Source organism: Chelmon rostratus, chromosome 2 (genome assembly GCF_017976325.1).
Source record: "Chelmon rostratus isolate fCheRos1 chromosome 2, fCheRos1.pri, whole genome shotgun sequence".
Lineage (NCBI taxonomy): Eukaryota > Metazoa > Chordata > Actinopteri > Chaetodontiformes > Chaetodontidae > Chelmon > Chelmon rostratus.
In genome coordinates, this window is record NC_055659.1 from 18,406,504 (window position 1) to 18,426,301 (window position 19,798).

The 19,798-nt window shown below is 42.6% G+C and overlaps 1 protein-coding gene across 1 annotated transcript in view; it reads right to left on the reverse strand.

Annotated features, from left to right (window-relative positions):
- LOC121616719 (low-density lipoprotein receptor-related protein 1-like) overlaps positions 1 to 11,242 on the reverse strand; it is a 90,654-nt gene extending 79,412 nt beyond the window's left edge. Inside the window, exon 1 of the mRNA XM_041951555.1 lies at positions 10,629 to 11,242. Within this exon, the coding sequence (XP_041807489.1) occupies positions 10,629 to 10,725 (97 nt within the window). The 5' untranslated portion in view covers positions 10,726 to 11,242. The remainder of the gene's footprint in view (positions 1 to 10,628) is intronic.
- Between the last annotated feature and the right edge of the window lie 8,556 nt (positions 11,243 to 19,798).

Genomic DNA, 19,798 nt, shown 5'->3' on the forward strand with positions numbered 1-19,798 from the left:
CGCGATCAAGTCAGACTTAAAATACTCAACAGTCGTCAAGAGCGGTGCTGAGAGGGAGTTTGAGCAGCGTGGACTCTTCAAAGCCGTGTAAGGTATTGCACAGAGAGACCGCCTTTCAACTGGACAGCCACAATTCAAGTGCCCTTGAGCAAGACAATCTGTACCAACTCCAGAGAGTCTGCTCTGTAACTTACCCACTGCTCTGAGCTCACAGTGGAGGCAGACCACAAACCAGACTTTCATCTGTCAGCCCCAGTATTAAAAGACTAAGACAAAAGCCATGCGAGCAGCTCTGTGAGGTTGACCTTTGGTACGTTGAGCTAAATGCTTACATAGGCGAGCTAACATGCTGACGTTAAGCAGGTGAATTGTTTGCCACGTTCACCATCTTAGTTTAGAGGGTGACCATGCTAACATTTGCTGATCAGGACAAAACACAAAGCACAGCCGGAGCTGATCAAACAACATAAACAGCAGCACTAGACGAAAAGAGGATCTCCAAAGTTATGACGATTCCTCCCGAGCGGGACATGAATGTACTGTACAAACCAGCCGGCACTGGTTTAGAGGCATTTCGCTCAAAGCCACAAACGTCAACTTCATGTTGCTGCTGGAGGAAAAGTCAGACAATCATTAAAGTAATTAGGACACATCCTGTGGAAAACAGAAACAGTCTCTACCAGATAAGGGAAAACTCTGACCAACAGGTGGCACGACATGAATAGCCAGAGTTCATCCTCGGGGCACCACGAATGTCTATAACAAATTTCCTTTCAATCCATCAAATAGTTACGATAGAAACCGCTATCTATAACACAGCGCTGACAGGCCGACATCCATCAAGCTATTTGAATACTCTTTTTGCAGAATACTGCACACTACCGATGATTTTCTTCAGGTTAGATCTGTTACAAAAGCCTCATTTCATAACCCTGGAATCTACCAGACTCTGTCAAACAAAAGAGTCGGGTTTTCCCTGAACTTCTGTGAGCTTCAGTCACTCAGGCGTACACCTTGTAAATGTCGGTATGTGACTGTTAGAGGCTAAGAAGGACAGAGATGAGAAAATGTATTTGTGCATGCATAGAGGTCGTGCTTTTACATGGCAGCAGCTGCTTTCCTGTACTGCACACAGATAGAAAAAACTTCCTCAGGCTACATCCGCCCAGATCTGAGGAGGTGATCCTTTCTCGCTTCAGCAGCGTCATAACTGGTACTGATTCATCCCAAACTATGGAGAATAATAAAGCTGGCAGGCCGTACAAAAGCACCAGGTGGGAGTGCTGGCTGAAGTAAGTGCGTGGTGAGGTTCTTCAAAACGCTTACAGAGTTGCCATGTCTTCTGGGAAACAAAACATCTAGTTTAGTCTACTGGAGATAGTGTGTGCTCGCACTAATAAAACACTTCAACAGTTTCTCAAGGGGAGAAGATCCTGCTAATACCAAATATGCTTCACTGTTAGACATGATAAAGCTTCATTATCTCTTCAAATATTTAGGGAAGAGAGGTTTATACGAGGGCAAGATAAACAACCTGAATTGTGTGTAATCAATCTGGACATCGACGCCCACTTGGCCAGACCTCGATAGGATCTTTTCAGAGAGCCACAGACTAGAATAACACTGAAACACAGCCAGTTTAACGTTGTCTCATATCATAACAGAATGCGGCAGAATAAAACATGACAAACTGCTGCAGGAGATTCATGATAAACAACTCAGACCAGTCAACAGAAAATGTCTAGTGAAAAAATGCATTTCATATTTTAGATTTTGTGTTCAGCAGCACTCCAGCCCCGATGAACTGTATCTTTAGATTTAGACGACACAAAACCAAGTTTGGCCTGCCACGGCAAAGCTAAAGGGAAGACATGTAGGAAGAGAGATTTAGAGTAGAAAGAGGCAGGGGTCTATTTTGCTGACCTTTTGCCGACCCGAGGGGGTTCTGCTAAGGGCCAACAATGATTGAAGAGTCTATATTGGCCAGTTTGGCTGCAGCCTGCCACCTCCTCATCTCGTCCTCCTCCACAGCCCAGGCACGAACGCTTCAGGACTTTGTAATGGAAGAGAGTGAGACGAAGGAAGAGGGAGGGAAAAAAAAGTTTTCCAATTTGTCATGTTACAAAACAGAGAAAAAGGGGCCCCAGCTGTGCCTCTTAAATAAACCTTTCCGGCACAGTTTGGAGGAGCTGTGGCAGTCTAGTCAATAGTGAGCAAGCTGTGATAGAAGAAAAGAAAAGTGCAGGCAGAGTCTATTATCATAGAGAATGGACGACAGAGTGTGTTCATGTTTAAACAGCAGTCACCTACATTATCAATATTTTGAAAGGATAGCAACAAGAGCAGAAGCTTGAGGATGTTTCCGTGTGCGCGTACAGCCACTCAACTAGCTCAGCCTCTGGATGAATGTTTGATTTCATCATGTTTTCATGAGATGTTTTGTGCGTCTCTAAGACAGTGTGTGTGTTCGCTCGTCTACGCAAGTGTGTGTTACGCGTGCGCTTTGGATCCGAGGAGAATTCACATCAGGAATGTGCTCATGTCTGGTGATAGTTGCCAAGTGAAGCGGGGCTCCGTCATGCAGGACAACACAGTCCCGCCTGCGACTGTTTGGATTTTACAGGTCAGATCTGAGCTACATAGCCTTTGTGTATAGAGAGAGGCAGGACCTATTAGCTGGGCAGAGTAATCAAATGTGAACTTAATTAAGAGCTATTTGGATGTCTGGCTGAGATTTCACCATGTCTCAACCCCAGAGTGGTAATCAACCATGACTGCTATTTGTACTAGAGTCAGCGTTAGAGCTCGAAGGGAGGAGGCTGCGACCTCCTCCACGTCCACATAAGGATTAAATCGAATTCGGTAGCGGAGTGGGGACGAGGCGGAAAACCACAAGGTGTGATCCGCCATTATCAAGTTAGTCAGTTCAGACAAATCCCCGTGCCACACCAGCGCCAGAGCACGCGCTTTACGTAGCTGCACATGGAGAGAAATGACAATTAAGCCTACTTAGTATGCTGCCGAGGGAAACATATTAAAGAAGATTATATGAAATTCTTTAGTGCCTTTCATAAGACCAGTACAAGTTTCAAGACTCAGTGTGACGCATGAGCTCCGAGGAGCGAGATTCTCTAGAAGGTTCGTTCACATTCGCTGTCCATGTGCTAAACCCAGCACCTGTAACTGCTGATGGCGCCTACAGCTAGCGAGAAATGGTCCTTACCGTGACTTTGTGATGGCGAAGCCGTGACCAAGACTTTCGGAAGGAAAGGAAGAGAAAAGGAAGATAGTCACCACTCTCATGTCTGTTTGTTGAATATAAGGCTACATCCAGCAGCCAGTTAGCTAAGCTTAGCACAAAGACTGGAAACGTGGGGAAACAGCTAGCCTAGCTCTGTTCAAAGGAAGCAAATCTGCCTACCAGAACCTCTAAAGGTTATGAATGAACATGTTATATCTTGTTTGTTTAATCAAAAATATATATTTTTTTAATTTGTTATTTTATGAGGGGTTATGTACTGGACATTTTCTTGACCTGCAGTTGCCAGGCAACCAGGAAGTAAGTTACTACTCCTAGCCTAGAAATAGTCAGGCCCATAACCCTCAATAAGACAGTGACATTTTACATATTGGTTTTTCTACATATTAAACAAAGAAGAAACAGTGTGTCAATTAATGAGCTTTAGAGAGGCTGGTGGGTGGATTTTGTTGCTGTTTGACACAGCAAAGCTAACTGCCCCCTGTTCAGTCTTCAAGCTAAGCTAAGCTAATCAGCTGTTGGTTATAACCTTATATTTAATGGACAGATATGAGAGTGGTATCGATCTTCTCATCTAACCCTCTAATTAAGTGTATTCCACAAATTGACAAGCGATTCCTTTAACACATTTTAGTGATCTAATTCAGTCAATTCAGCATGTAAACACACAGGTCCAGATCTAAACCATAAAGACGGATTTTAAGGGACATTTGCAAAATCTATTCAATTTATAGTAATGATGTTTGCAGGCTAATAATAGTAGAGCAAACAGCTTCTCTTCGAAGCAGCACGCAATGCATATAATCACAGAAAACACGCTGCCTACACACATGCAGCTGAGAGTGGGGAATCCTGCAAAGCAAGTGTGAGGATCAATTGCCTGAAACTGGTGCACAATATTCAGAATTATATTCATACATGTGGTATCACAAACATCTCTCACCCATGTTGTGTTTTTTTGCTCAGGCGAGAGGCAGAAATAACAACTGTGGGTCCACTAAAAGCCATGTGAGGAGATTTCTGGCCCAGAGTGAAGGGTGAATGCCTGCTTGAGGGATTAGTGTTACAATTAGGCTTATGTTGTTGAGTACTTTGTGTTAAGGATTAGAAGTTTGGGAATAAATCTAAATCACAGTTGCATGAATAGTAACCTTGGTGCTGATGTGACTGAGCGCATGTGCCTGTGGATGAACTGTTGGCATGTGTAACATGTCTGAAAATGACCACGAGCGTCAGAGTTCCACAGTGCGGAGGGATGGAGCTTTGCAGACTCCTATGAGTGATGCTGAATTGTGAAGGCTCAATACATACTGCACTTTATCAAGAAGTGCTGTGTGGAAGAATAGTTTAATTTTCTTCCTACTAATCTACGATAAGTCTGAGTCTGCTCAGTCACACTTTTGTCTCTGATAAGAATGGAGATCAGTGAAGACACCATGAAGTAGAGGCTTAAATGGATGTGAATGAATGCATTTCTTGTCTGGGCTGATGTTGAAAATAGACTATTTTATCTGGCCAAACAACTGAGATTGGATGCATTCTACAAACAAAACATGGAGCTGGAACTGAAACTTAACAATGTTCACAACAGGCCAGCAATATGATCAGCATGTTACTGATTTGAATAAATTCATGGATAGGTTCAATATTTTCCAGCAACAATAAGCTACATAGCCGCTATTGTGCAAGGGCAACCTGACATGTCAGGGTCACAGCTTGAGACACGAGTCATCAACACAATCAGCCCTTTCAGACTGACACAGAGGAGCACGTTAAACTCATGTCGTCGATGTCGGTGTGAACGGGTCAACAAAAGCCATCTGACCCGACCCTGACACTGCCTGGCCTCAGCACTAAAGGCTGAATGGTTCCTGTTATTTAAACACAACATACACTTTAATTATATTCTAGGCTATGAAGTCAAAACTAAAAAGAATACAATAAAGTTGCACAACTTTGCAAGTGTGACAAATCCCTTCAGGCCAGCTTTTAGCAGTGATGTGTTCAGAGCTGCAGTTGCTAACTGGAGTCTTGTGTGAATATGGTGGTGTCAGGTTTTACATCACAACTATCGGGTTGTTATGAATGGTCGAACGTGGGCTGAATGAGACAACACTATCTCGGTCCTCTACCCTGATCACATTTACACCTGTATATGTGAAGGACTGCTGCCCAGTGCTAACACCGTCATCACTAATGAAGTTTCTTATGACACAGACAACTTTCTCTCTCTCTCTATCTCTTACATGTACTCACGCAGATACAAATTTATCTGTTGAACTATCAAGGGAGTATGATCTTTTACACAGATCATTCCCAGGCTGAAAATGTCTGTTGCTTCCTCTGTGGGCTTTATACCAAGGGAGTGTATAGATTCAAGATTAAAGTGCTTTTCACATAAAACTAAACCTTTGAGCTACGGTAATAAAATCTAAGCGATGGCTTTCTTCGCATTTTGACGTACAGTAAGTTAACCCACGCAGCTACAGGACAAAACACTGCTCCCCAGCGGCTATCATCAATAGTTTCATATTGACAGTGCATCACATGACTACTTGTACGTGAATGAAACCAATGAGAGTTATTACCCGTCTCTGCAGCTCTCCTCAGCTCTGCAGAGCTTAAGCGTCTTTCAGGTCATTGTTTTGGTTTTCCTCCATGCATTTTCCTCTAAAAACATGCTACATGTTACCTGTACCTGAGCTAGCAACTAAAAAACACCAGGCTTAAAGCTGATATTTATATATATTTGCACATTTTTGCATGTTAACATTTGGGTTTTTTTGTTTGCATCAACTGGTTGTTGTTGGTACACAATGAAAATGTCATCAGCTGACTACGTAACATAAACCTGAATAAGGTAATTATAATATATAGATTATATTCACATGTTCGTTCTCATTGTTTTGTCATTCTCTGTTCTGTACTCAAATAATTTCACTGGAATTGTTTCTAGGCTCCACGATGTAGAGAGAAGGGGAAAATGGCTTCCTTCTTCCTCTGTGTTGTCCTTGGAGTAATGCTAAACCTTTGGTCATCATGCAGGAAGGATTTCTGTCATTGTGTCCCAAGAGAGATAATAACTACTGAATAAGGCAGATTGTTCTGGCAGTACAGCCTCCACCTCAGCATTTGGTCTAAGCTACAAATCAAAGCTTCTGGCAAGGAGGGCTTAGCATTTTTCTAAGCCTTCTTTCACAAATGTTTTTTTTTTCCTATCCTTACCTTCACGCATTGATAGTTATGTCAAAAGTTGCAGGCTAATGTATTGTGAATATATGTGTGTGGTCATCCCCCTTGCACGTTTCTGCCCATATTCTTTCAGAGGGCCTCCTGAGACCGTGTTCTATCTCCAATCCTTAAATAGCACCATCTAGATAGTGTATCTCAATCAGTGGGTCAGAACTCTAAAGTGGGTCATAGGGCTGGTCTGACAAGTCTGGCCACACATACGCACAGCACTTCGGCCATAATAGATGCCTGCTTTTAAAATACGTCCGCTGTGTTTTCAGGGGCTTGTGAAAAAAGTCTCTTTTCTAGAATATGTTTCATTTCTGATAGGACATGAACAGAATGAGCTGGGAGCATCTTATTGCTGCTAGTTTACCAAATAGCCAAACATTCTTCAAAATACACTTATTCGCTTTCTAGCTGAAAGTTCAATGAAAAGATCATTGCCACTCTCATATCTGTCTGTTCAATAGGAAGCTGGAGCCAGCAGCTGGTTAGCTTAGCTTAGCATAAAGACTGGAAACAGGGGGAAAGAGCTAGCCAGGCTCAGGCTCGCTGATTAACATGACATATCTCTTGTTTAATCGGTACAAAAATCAAGCAATGACTTCCTGGATTCTCCGCTGGCTGCCTTAAGGGTGGCGCTAGTGGATTCAGATACCTTCAAGGCAGCTGCTTACAGTCTTTATGCTAAAGCTATGCTAACTGGACGCTGGCATGTTGAACAAACAGACATGAGAATGGTATTGATCCTTTCATCGAACTCTTGACAAGAAAGTGAGCAAGTGTCTTTTCCAAAATGTCAAACTATTCCTTTAAGGCTCAAAATAGCGCATTTCCTTGTCATGAAATAAAAAAACAAAGACGAGGAGCAGTTTACAATTGGGAAGATTTTCAGAAATGGATCGTCTGACTGTGATCATTACAATAGAATATCTACAGCACACTAAATTTGTCATTAGGTTTGACATGTCTGTATTGTCAATCCAATTGTCTGTCTGTTAAGTCCTCCAGTTGGAGATCTATAGCTGCAGCAGTACAGAATTCCATTGTTGCAGCCACATAAAGCATCAGTGTAATAATGTGACTGAACTTTACTTAGCCTCTGAGTTGTTTTCCCCCAGGAAAAGCTGCCAAGCAAAGAACTGGATTTTATATTTGCTCAGTTATGCAGTCGTGGCTGGTTTTTCACAGTGTCATATAAGGTATTTAGGCAGCAACCAACCAGCCCTCTTTTAGTTGTGCACTGATCTAAATCACAGATTGATATCATTGCCCTCTGTTATTTTCTGCTTTTTTATATGCCCTTTTAAATAACGCTTGTGTGACATAAGGTCAACAAAAACAAGGACCTCACAAATGTACTCTGTTTTCCATATTGCCCTCAGTCATCAGTCAACAGTGAAGTGGCAACCTTTTGGCCACATGGATGTTATTGTGACGGCAGCATCACGCCAATAACAGCCAAATGTTGGGCCGGTTCTAAAGCCTCCACCAAATGTTACAGCAGAGACGTCCACAGGGGGAAAGTGCCAGGAGAGGAGAGGCACTGGAAGGTGAGTTAATTAAAAGGAGAGGAGCCTGTGCTGCTTCTATTATTGAGGCTGTGTTTGAAATGAAGCAGTTTAAAATTCAAGGGAAGAAAATGGCAAAATGAGGAACCACAACATGAGGAACCAGGCATTTGCTACAGAAGAGACACTTTAAAAACATTTATATGGTTGTCTGCATGAAAAAACAGAAAAAAGAAATTCAAAAGTTGAAATGATTCCAGCTGTCCTCTGTGACACAATCTCAAGCACATTTCTCCATTTTTGTTCTCTATAGAAGGTGTTTACCACTCAGCCTTGGGGGACAGTGTGGTCCATTTCTGAGGACCAGGGATCTCATTTTCCATTGGCATTATGGTACTTTCATAGAGCGAAACAATGCAAATTCTTTCATTAAGGCCTTTTCCACTGGGCCCCCAATTAGCAGCGCCTTCTGAACAATTTGAGACTGTTCGTGGAGGTCCCCTCTGGGAAACAAAGAGCAGTTTAGACCCAATTAAACTGAGGGTTTGTTGGTGGCCCGGGGTCTTTGCTCTGGCTACAGTACTGAGACAGTGAGAGAAGATCTTTAGAGGTCTAGAAAATGGAAAAAGAAGAGTTCGAAGCAAGTCATTTTCTTTACTAGTAACATATGTGGTTCAAAGGGCCCTAAAAATCAAAGAGACAATCAAAGAGGTTAAAAAAGCAATTAAGCTATGCTTGAAAGGGGGTGAAATGTAGTCTGGCTTCCTATACAACAAGTGGCATGTTGGCTATGGTTTTGTAAGGCTGGCATCAAAATGGAGGTGTTACAGTGACACCTGGTAAAAATCCAAGTTACTGGGCAAATCTCACAGTCAGTCTAACTGATTAACATGTGAGGCATGTCAACTGCATAACAGATTTCAATAGGTTTCCTTGAGAGGCTCTGTGAAGCACAGCAGCCTCTGCATCCCAGTGGGTTGTCAAGTAAAGCTAAGGTTTGGCGATCTCCTCTGCACAGGGCTGACTCATCAAATGAAGGCATTAAAGACTGACGGGGAGGAAAATTTCACTAAAACAATAACAGCGCATCGAGGCAGAAACTGTTTGTTTTAAGGCAGGGTTTCTCAGCCGTTGCTGTGGACTGAGGAGGAGGCAGAAACTGCAGGTGATTGCAGGCTACCCAAGTCTCTCTTCAAGGCAGTAATTTATATGGATTTTGCTCCCTGAGAACCTCACAGCACCGGATTGCTGTGTGCAAAGAGATGACTTCAAAAGGCAGAGGGAAGCATTGACGGCCTGACGATGAATCTCACAGAATGCGGTTCGTGGTCTGAATCAGCCGTGTGTGTTAATCTCCCCCTGAGCTTAACTGTAGAACCCCGATAAGCTTTGCAGCAACTAGTGGCACCTTGTTCGAAACATTTTCTTACCAGCGAAAGTCATCTAAAAATACACTTTTGAAGTGTGATGAATGAGAGGTATTATATCTTTGCAAAAATAAACCCACAGCTTCTTTTCACCTGCAAAGAATTGAACAAATCTGCGTTCACTGGCTCCTCTCTGATAACGCCCTTTTCCTTTCCTCTTGAACAGAGCAGCGAGTGAGTGGGACTGTGAGGCTTTAATAGTTTCCAGAAGTTGTTCCAGTCTGTGAAGGTGTGTGTGTGTGTGTGTGTGCGTGTGTGTGTTCACAAGGTCGCAGGGGGAGCTGTTTTGAACTGCTCTCTATCTGCCTGCAGATCACAATGCCATTGCTGGCATTCAGGGGTCTGTGCAGCCCAGGTGATGAACCCAGCAGTCCCACTCCATACACGACCCTGACGCAGTGCCGCACATGCCTGCTGATGGCAGCACTAAACACCTGAGCTCACAAATGAGCCAAACTAACTGTGATGATCGCATATAATGAACATAGGTGGGTCTATTGTTCTACTAAAGCCACAGAGCCACAGGCGTGCCACAGATGAAGAGATAAAAACCCGCAGACTCACTTTAAATAACCCATCGGAGCAATAATAAGATTAGAGCGGCGTTTGATTGAGGGAAAGCAGGGCTGCTGTCATCGCATCAGCACAGTGCGTGAAGTCTGCTGGACGTGAGCCGACTGAAGCCCAGACACACTGGATCCACTACAGCCCCGTAGCCCCCTGTCCATGCTCTGACATTTCTTCGAGACGGGACTCGGACTGAACGGATCTGACTCTCTGTCACTGGAGCGATCGATGCCGCTGTATCTGACCGCTGCCTCCAATTTAACAGAAATGGATTCACCGACGTGTGAACAAGTGGTTTGAGCGGGTGCCGGGGCCTGTGCTACAGTTTCATCAGTGCATGTCAGCGTCCAGCGGAGGGCAGGGGGGCAATTGTGCGACCGCCGCTGTGACAGCGCAATATTCACATGTGGCACCGGGAGACACAAACAAAAGACCGCTTTAATTGTCTCGCCTCGGCTTCATCCCCTCCACGTTGCTCCACTCAATCGAGCAGTCGGGGAGACAGGGAGACTACACTTCTTGCACACAGACACAAAAACACAATAAACCCCGCGATAATCAGCGTGCACACACTTATATGTAGTTTTTCTGAGCATTTTAGACGATTACCCTGGAATCAGCTCTGCTTACCATCAATAGCCCTTCCTGGAGCGATTACTTCCAAACTGTGCAACAATCCCAAGAAAAGCAATCCTGTTGCCAACATGTTGGCCGCGGTGCGCAACATTGTAGCCTATCTTGAAAGAATATTAGTCATCAATCGCCTCTTGGTCCTGTCAAGCTGGAGGTTGCAGACAGGCGACGACGTGTAACCGTGCCCAGGCGGTGATGCTCCTCACTGGAAATCCGCTTTCTGGCTGCGCAATGAAGCTGACAAGGATGCTGCTTTGTGCCCACTCGGAGAATATTTTTTGCAGGCTGTCAAGGTAAAAAAAAAACAAACAAAAAACAACAGAAGAAAAAAAAAAAAGCCGAGGCTTCTCCCAGTCCGGGCTTGCTCAGGGGCTCCTTGGATGCATGGACAGCCCTGCCACAAAGGCTAGCAGGCTGAACTGAGCATCAAGCTAGCCTGGCTTGCAGTCGGGATGAAGGGGAGCTGGCGCCTCTAATCATGCAGTTGTCCGCCCTTTGTTCTTCCTGCCCCGGCGAAGAAGCCACAGGAGGAAAGAAAGAAGTGGATCAAATGTTGCTCTCCTCCCCACCACCTCTGCTGCTGCTGGCCGCAGATTGAGCCTGAAGCCTGGAGCTCAGTCAGTCAGCGGTCTGAGTGACGTCGCAGCGGCAGCAGCTCGCCCGGCCCTCCCCTCTCTCTCTCCAGCACCCGACACCCACCACCCACCTCCACCAGAGCAAAGCAGAGCAGAGCAAGGCAAACTTACTGCAACAGTGCTCTGGGTGCTGCCTCAGTCCCATTTTGAATTATTTCATGCTCATGCATGTTTATTTCACTTGGAAATACTTTGCAACTTTCTTTGATGCACTGATGTTGATGATCGTTGTGTTTATTATTCGCACCTGAACAACAACTATAATGACTGACAGTGATAGTTTCAAACAAACTATAATCTAACTGATTAAGATGTATATGATTTGGTCATTATCTGGAGTCACATAATTATCTCACATTTATGTGTCTACAGCCTTGGATTTAGCTCTCCATACCCCCAAATCAATAATTAACCTCTGTTAGATGTTTTCTAAAGTTTAGTGAGATGGACCTCCAGAGCCTTGCAAATGGTTATAGAGCAACTTAGCAACTGTAATCAGTATTTAATTAGACACTAGAAAGAGATATCAGAGAATCAATCAAATTATAAAGCTATTCATCAGATTGGCTGATAAAAAAGAAGGTTTAATAAAAGATAATACTGATCAGTCTGTTAAAAGCAGACATACTGGAGAGTTGATTTCTGAATAAAACCAAACATGAATAAAATTAACTGATGCAGTTAACTTTCAATTAATACAACGTAAGAAGTTCATTCACCCCAATGGAGAAATTCTTTTGAGTATACATCTAAAAAATAGAGGAATCTTTTCCTGTATTCAAAAGTAATTTAACAACATCATTTTGTTTAGTCTAACCACCTGGATCCCATTTCCTTTTCCATTTGGTGGTAATATTGTAGGTAGTTGTGGATCCATTTAACTTAAATGACTTATGAATTCTTAATAGGACACTATAATGTGAAGCAGCGATCTAGACTGATGAGGCTCCGTTTCTGGGACCGTCTCCTTCCAAGGATGCAGCCTTCATGTGGCCTTCAGAGGACCAATTCTGGCTGAATGTATGCGTCCTCCCCGACTGAGACAAAAAGTCTACAGAGGATTCAACTTTGCATCATCAGAAAATCCTGCCCCCAGTTTCAGGAAGACCAAAACTAGTGATGTTGGGATGTTGATGATGTGATATTGATCTCCTACCAGTGGAGAGCTTCATGGAAGAAGTAACGTGCAAGAGGTTCACACAGTCCTCTTCAGACCCATCCAGCATCCACATTCAGATGTTGTGAACAACCTGTTTGGGGCGCAGTACAGCAACAACTAACTGATCCCTCACTGGCTTCCCACCCATGAGCACTGCAAATTGTACATAGATTGTAATCTTTGCACCATATTTCAGATTATCTGATCTTTTCTTTGCTGTATGTATTGTGTTTTTGATATTTTGCTATTAAATATTTTCAAGATTTTATTGTGTCAAGCACATAACTGGAGAGGCAAAGCATTTCGCTGCACAGTGCAGAAATATGTCATACCACTACCACAAATTCAACAACAGGTGGTGCCATCCATGGATTTTTGTCCCACCCACAGCATTGAGAAGCCACTGGACAGGATCTTAAAAGGCAGCTGGAATGACACTTTACCCCTCATGATTCTTCTGGCCTAATGCTGTGTTTGACACTGAAGCTACTGTCTTAAATGACATGACAGTTTTTGGTTCCTACACACACAAGCTTTACTGTCTGTCCATGCAGCAGAAATATCCTTATTTTGTTTGTCATGGATTATTTCTCTGCTGCTATGCTGATGACACCTAATTGTGCATAAAAACTGACAAACCCAGGCTCAGCCATATCAGTTCTCCTCTGCTGTTTCGTTAGATTAGAGATGAGAAGGCAATGAGGCACAGATCCGTCCAGCTGAACAGCTCGAAGAATGAGGTTCTCTAGTTTGTCCAACAGCTTTGCACATCAGCCACAAATCCAGTCATAAGGTTTGCCTCTTTAATTACCCTTTCTGAACCCCTTTGAAAAATCTCCCCAAAAAAAAGAACATTTCATGAAATATTTGAAGGCTTTCATGAACAGAGAAGCTTCTCCACAGACTATTATTGCTGCAGTACACTGTTAAGATTCCTTGCAGGTGTCTCCAGACACTCCAGGCTCCTACTGATATTTCAGAGTCACCATCAAGCAGCATTCATCCTGTACAAACTGCTTGTTGATGCGGGGTACAGCTAAAGATGAAAGTCCAGTCCCTGGTCACTGGTGTGTAAAGAGTAGAAAATGGTTTGTAACAGGTTTAATTTATCTTTGATGATTTACTGAACACAAATACACAAAACATCCACATGCATCGTATTTCATACAGGAGCATCCTGGGGAGCAGAACCTACTACACCAAAGACGAGAGTCAAACCTTTTGTGCTAGAAATGGTCAGATATCCACAGATGTCTCTGACAAAAAGTGCTGGTTTTGAAAGACACAGCATTATGTGCAGTATAGCGTGTGAAGATATAGCTATAAAAGGGGAGACAGAGAATACTTTGATTAATTTAATTCTCATATTGTGATATATATTAGCATGATAGTTTCATATATCTTACAATTTAAAAGGGAAATCCCATCTAAGCAAATGTAGCAATGAAACCATGAAAGCACTGTTGGGTCTGCAGAGACCAAATTTAGCCATTCCACATGAATTGTTTGTTTACACACAAAGCTGAAGTGGGATTGTGTTGTATAAGGGCCCTTGTAACTTTATAACGAAAACCTTGGCCAACGTCTTGTAAGAAAGGGCCGAGGTCACATACTGATATCTTTTGGAATACTTATCACAAACAGCACACACTTAGCCTTGTGTTGACTCCATTATTTTGACATGTTACATAATTAGACTGCGATAGTCACAAACAAGCTGTCTCAAAGACGACTGAAATCATCCTGGTGATGAAGGAAGTGCATTTATAATATGCTCTTAGTGTTTTTTTCTTTGTTTTTTTTTGTCTTTTTCTAACAAAAAAATATAAACACTAAAAAAGTAATAAGAGTATAATAAAATCAACATAACATAAAAAAAGTAAATGCTCTATTGAATTTGTTCGTACTACTTTTCCAAATACTTTTAGAGAGATGCTTAAAAACCTCCTGTGCAATTACACAGGAAATGAGATTTGGGCTATTTTCAAAACAAAAGAAATGCCACTCAACAGTAAAAAATCATGCAGTGCAGCAGGCGTTTATTCATTCCTCATGAAATAACTTGAATTATGCAAGCTCACGTCCACACAGCACTTTCTTTTCACTCTAACCCTCTCTATCAACAGGACAAGGACACTTCAAACAATCCTGTCGTTAAGTTAAAACCATTCACTCCAAAACACATCGAGTGTAACTGACCTTCAACCTTTAAACGCCGGCTTGAACGTCTGCTCTGAATATTTTGCCGGCCCTGTCAAGACTATTCAGCTCTGGGCTTTGGGCATGTTGCAAGTCCTTCAAGGCTCAAGTCCAAGTGAAGTCACAAGTTAATGGTGTCAGAGTTGAGTTGAAGGACTTTTTAGACTTCTTATGATCAGCGTTTGACTTTTTAATCTGACTCATATCACTCTCTATGTGCGAGTCCATACCTCGGGTGAGCCATGTTGATCTCTCAGTCTTCACATCTCCTCATTTTCCTGGTTAGTTTTCACATACATTTGCAATATCACTCTTACCATTTCAGTGTGAAATAGACTCAGGAAACGTCTGGCCATCAGAACCGAAAGGTGAATGTTGGTAGGTCTGGAGTCTTATTGGTAAGTGTTAATGAACAGATATTTTAGTCACATTCACGTCTTTAAAATGCTCAAGAAATCCTTTTTAAACATCATTCTATACCAGATTACCCTGAACATTCATACAGAGGCATCTTTATCGTGCAGGTTTGACACACACTTGTTTAGCAGTTTTGCAACCCTGCTATTTATCCATCAGTTTAGAGTGTTTATGCCAAGTGGTGTACTGTGACATGGACCACCACAGCCACCCACACCTGTCTGTGAAACGCTGCACAGCACTGTCACCTAGTGGGTCTACGCTGCCAGTATTACATTTCAAAGAACAATGGGTCCTTTGTTTCCAACCATTTTTTTTTACTGTTTTTTTACATAAAAAAAATAAAAGGAAAATGAGCCAGCACATAATGAGTTTCATGCTCGCAAACAATATCCAGCAAATGACTTTACAGAGCTGTTTAAAAAGTATAATCTCAACAATCTTGATTCTATGGCCTGAGCATCATTATGCTCATTGTTGCTCACGCTGTGCAGGCAACGTAAAGAGAAAGTGCAGCACTCAAAGAGGCAGACGAGATGCCACTTTAAACAAGCGCCATTCTGCGTTAATTCAACCAGAACTGTCGCTTATTTCCTCAAGTCACTCGTCATCCTTTGATGTTTTTATTCGCACTGAGGTGTTTGGAAAGACCTGAGGGGCTTAATTTAGCTTTAGCGTGACTTACACATCGCAGCAGTCTCACAGCTCTGACTCTCACATGTTGAGTCCCAGTCCAAAAATGTCCTCATACCAAAGGCTCTTGCGCAGTTCTAACTTAACTAAAAACAGACATTCAGTGGAAGTAAGAGGAAAGACACAACTACAAAGACTTTCAAAATAAATGCTCAACAGAAACTTGAACTTCTTGGACGTCATCAAACACACACACACACACACACACACACACACACGCCGCAGGCACGCACATGTGTGACGCACACAGAGGCGTTTTACATAATTCTGTGACCCATTTGCACCAGGGTGGCGCTGTTTGCACAATTTCTCTGAAATTTTGTTATAGCAAAAAAAAAAAGGCTACAAACTATGAGTGCTAATCAGGGGAGTGAGGTCAAACAGAGGCGGAGAGAGACGTGACAGACAGTGAAAAAGAGGGATGACAGGCAATGAAGGTCAAATCAAATGCATCTGGGTGAATTAAAGTTTTTCTTTTGTATGTCCCACTCTTCATTCTGAGAGTTCCCTTCAGTTTCAGTGTCTACAGTCCTTGATGTTTTATCTATAAATGGCCATAACTCCAGTATTTATGTTGAATGTGTTCTATGATTTGTCTTTTATCTGGTATAAGTGTTTGTTACTTAAAGCAGACTCCAAACTGTGCTTGTGATCGAAGGGAGATGTTGATCTGCCTTATTCAGGCGTGGAGGTGTGTTTAACACGACCTACCAGCAGATGGAAGCATAACACAGCTGAGGGACATCCTGATGTGGAGCAGTCCAGGGCCCCATACAGAACATCACTTTCATTTTAATCTCATTATCAAAGGTCAGAGATCAGTCTTAAATTAAACTATAAACAATGTGTCAACTAAATTAGGGCCTCTGTTTAACATATTTTTGAAACAGAATCTCTTTGCTTCCGAAAAGCGATGATAAGGACAAGTTTATCTGATTACACGCAGAATCTTCTATCTCTGACAACACATATGCATTAATTTCCCATTATAATCCTCTATCAGGTGGTAGCCTGACAGCCTTGTCACAATGAAAGCTGTGGACTTCATGTGCTACACAATTGGATTCACATCTCAGGGTCATGATTTCTCCTTTTATCTCCTCTTTTCTCCCTGCTTTTTACTATAAAGTCAAGTGTGTGTGTGTATGTGTGTGTGTGTGTGTGTGTGTGTATGTGTGTGTGTGTGTGTGTGTGTGTGTGAAAGACAGACACAGGGATAGAGATCTGCTCTGATGGCTTATTTGACCCTGCACTCATTAGAAAGTGGCTCGGCTCACTGATAATGCATTTACACATCCGTCATTATTCTGACACTTTGCACAGTAATAAAAGCCCCACCTCATTCATCTCTGGCCAATTTTCTCTTCCATCTGTAGCTGCTGTTTATTGATCCGGGCCTCTGCAGCGTCATGTTGCAACATCATACTCTATCTTTCGAATGACTCGTGTGTTACACTGCAGTTTCGAGGAACAGAATTCATTCCCTTTGTCAGGATTACTGCCTCGGTTGCCAAACGAGTCATTACAGAGCGATTGCCCTGCCCTGTTTGATATTTTTAATTTCACCAGCGAGCCTTCAAATTATGGAATCATGATAAATGACAGCGCTGAGCAGCACAGAGACAAAGCTGACTAATCAATGAAGTCAAACTGTAGAATAGTTGCCAAGAAGAATAGTCTCCAATATCCAGCAAGACAGCACATCAGGTATTAAAGTAAGGTGTCAGTGAGTGTGAGAGCGTCAACATTATGCAGCGGTAAAGCATCTCTCACTCCCTCTTCATAAATCTTTGTGAAAAGCCTGACACCAACTGAGTTATTTCTCTCCTTGTGAGATTGATTTTCACGTCACAGGATGGGAACCCATCAGTCTTAAATATCAGGGAACAGGAGGGTTAGTCTCCTGCCGTAAGACCTCTCCCGCTCCGCTGGTGACTGTCTTTCCGGGGCGATTTCATTGTCGGGGTAAGTGCAAACACCATTCATCTGGTTTGTGTCATGACTGGAGCAAGTATTTCTTGCGTCATTCTTTCATCCACAGCTAAGGCTCATGATGCACCTCCGCCCAGTTCGCTGCAGCTGGTGATGGAAGCCAGGTTGGAAGTCCAGAGAGGAAGAACAGGTCAGTACTGCAGGTCAGTACTACTACGGACAGAGTTAATATCAATATCTGGTGTTTTCAACCAGCCACAGATAAAACTCACCTTCGTACACACACACAGATGTGCCAGCACACGTCCATAAATCTCCAAACTGCATCACGATATGGACCTACATCATCACTCAACTTCTACACTCCCCAGCTCCCTCCCTTCGCTCTCGTCCTCCCCTCCCGTGCTTCAGAGCCAGATGGATTACCTCATCAATCAAAGTTCCCAGAATCACATCCTGTGTGTGTGTGTGTGTGTGTGTGTGTGTGTGTGTGTGTGTGTGTGTGTGTGTGTGTGTGCGTGTGTGTGTGTCCCACCAATGCAGTGTCTCCATTCAGTAGGAAAACATTTTGAGGCGCTTACTGCAGACATTTTGCAACAACAACAACAACAACAACAACAACGACAACAACAACAAAAAGACATTTCAAGTAATGACTTTATCATTCCTCTCTATTTATGCAGTCGATTTGACGGAGCCACACAGGAAGCTGCTAATTTCGTCCATGCACGAAAGCCTCTTTAACGCTGTTTGACAGAATTAGCAAAATGCATGGGGGGTCCTGGCTGGTTTGATGCATTACGGATGTCGGCAGGCCTCCAAAGTAGTGCGAAGGACACACTAGAAGAAGTCTAAATTTAGCATAACTGATCGACACCATCACATCGTGGAGAGGCAGCGCAAAGCAAGGACCTTAAATTTTGACAAATATGAGTACATTCCCTTAGATTACAGATTGAAATAGGTTGTGTCCAGCCACAAGAAGCTGAGAATAAAAAAGGAAATGTAGTTTTTAGTTTTTAGTCAAAATAAAATGTGCCTTGACCATCTCTCCCATTTGTTTTGTTAACAATACATTATTAATTAGAAGTGGAACAAAGGATGCCAGACGTATTGATTTTAATCTTCGACAGTACAAGAATAGCAAAGTCAAAAATGGCGGTATCAGAGTTCAAAGATCTTGACCCCTCCCCTTTAGGTCTTCACCAGAAAGGAAGCTTTACAATGTCGTACAGTCTCTGTGTTTTCCTTTCCTCCTCCAAAGGAACAATTATGGAGCGGGCAATGCTGATAACACCTAAAGAATTTGAGGTATGCACAAACAGCCCTTCCCCCATCCGCTTAGCTCTCTCTCCCCTTCCCCCTGCCCTCGTCCCCTTCTTTCCTTCCCTCCCACTCCATCACCAGGCTTTCTTTCTTTCGGCCTCTTTACACTCAAATCTGTTGCTCAGATTACTTCCAGCTGGAACACACAGTAAATAGCCCACTCAAGAAATTCTTGAAAACTAATTTGTAAAAAGAAAATAAAAGGCTGGCAAAAAAAATCCTTTTTTTCCCCCTACCAGGTTCGACAGAACTTAATAAAAAATTGTTTCCACGTTGAGCCAAAAGAGGTGTTAAGACTGGAATTTGTTTATCGTTTATTTACAAGTACACAGTTTCTCTGTGACAGCCTGTTAATCACATTCTGGGATGGTTCGGTTGGACATGTTCGATATGTTTACAAACCTGAACCAATAGGGCGACAGTGACAAACAAACTTGTTAAAGGAAATAATATTTACAGAGGAACCCTCCACAGGACATACACTGCAATGTTCTATGTAAGGCAGAACCCTTATAGGATTCATGCAAAACAAAAGTCCTGTTTTCAAGCATCTACATTGTGTCTTTTGTATGTTTTAACATCTAAGCTGTAACTGTTTAAAGTTATTCCGGACAGAAAGAACAAAAGGAAAATGTGCTTTGTTTCTCTGAGTCTTACTCAAGTTCATTAAGACATGAAATCTGATTTTATTTCATGATATATTTAGGAGCAGTGCAAATTAAGGAACATCATTGTAAATACATTCACCTCAGATAAATTGCTAATTCCCTGCACCAGATGTTGAATTATCCCTCACATCAAAGAAG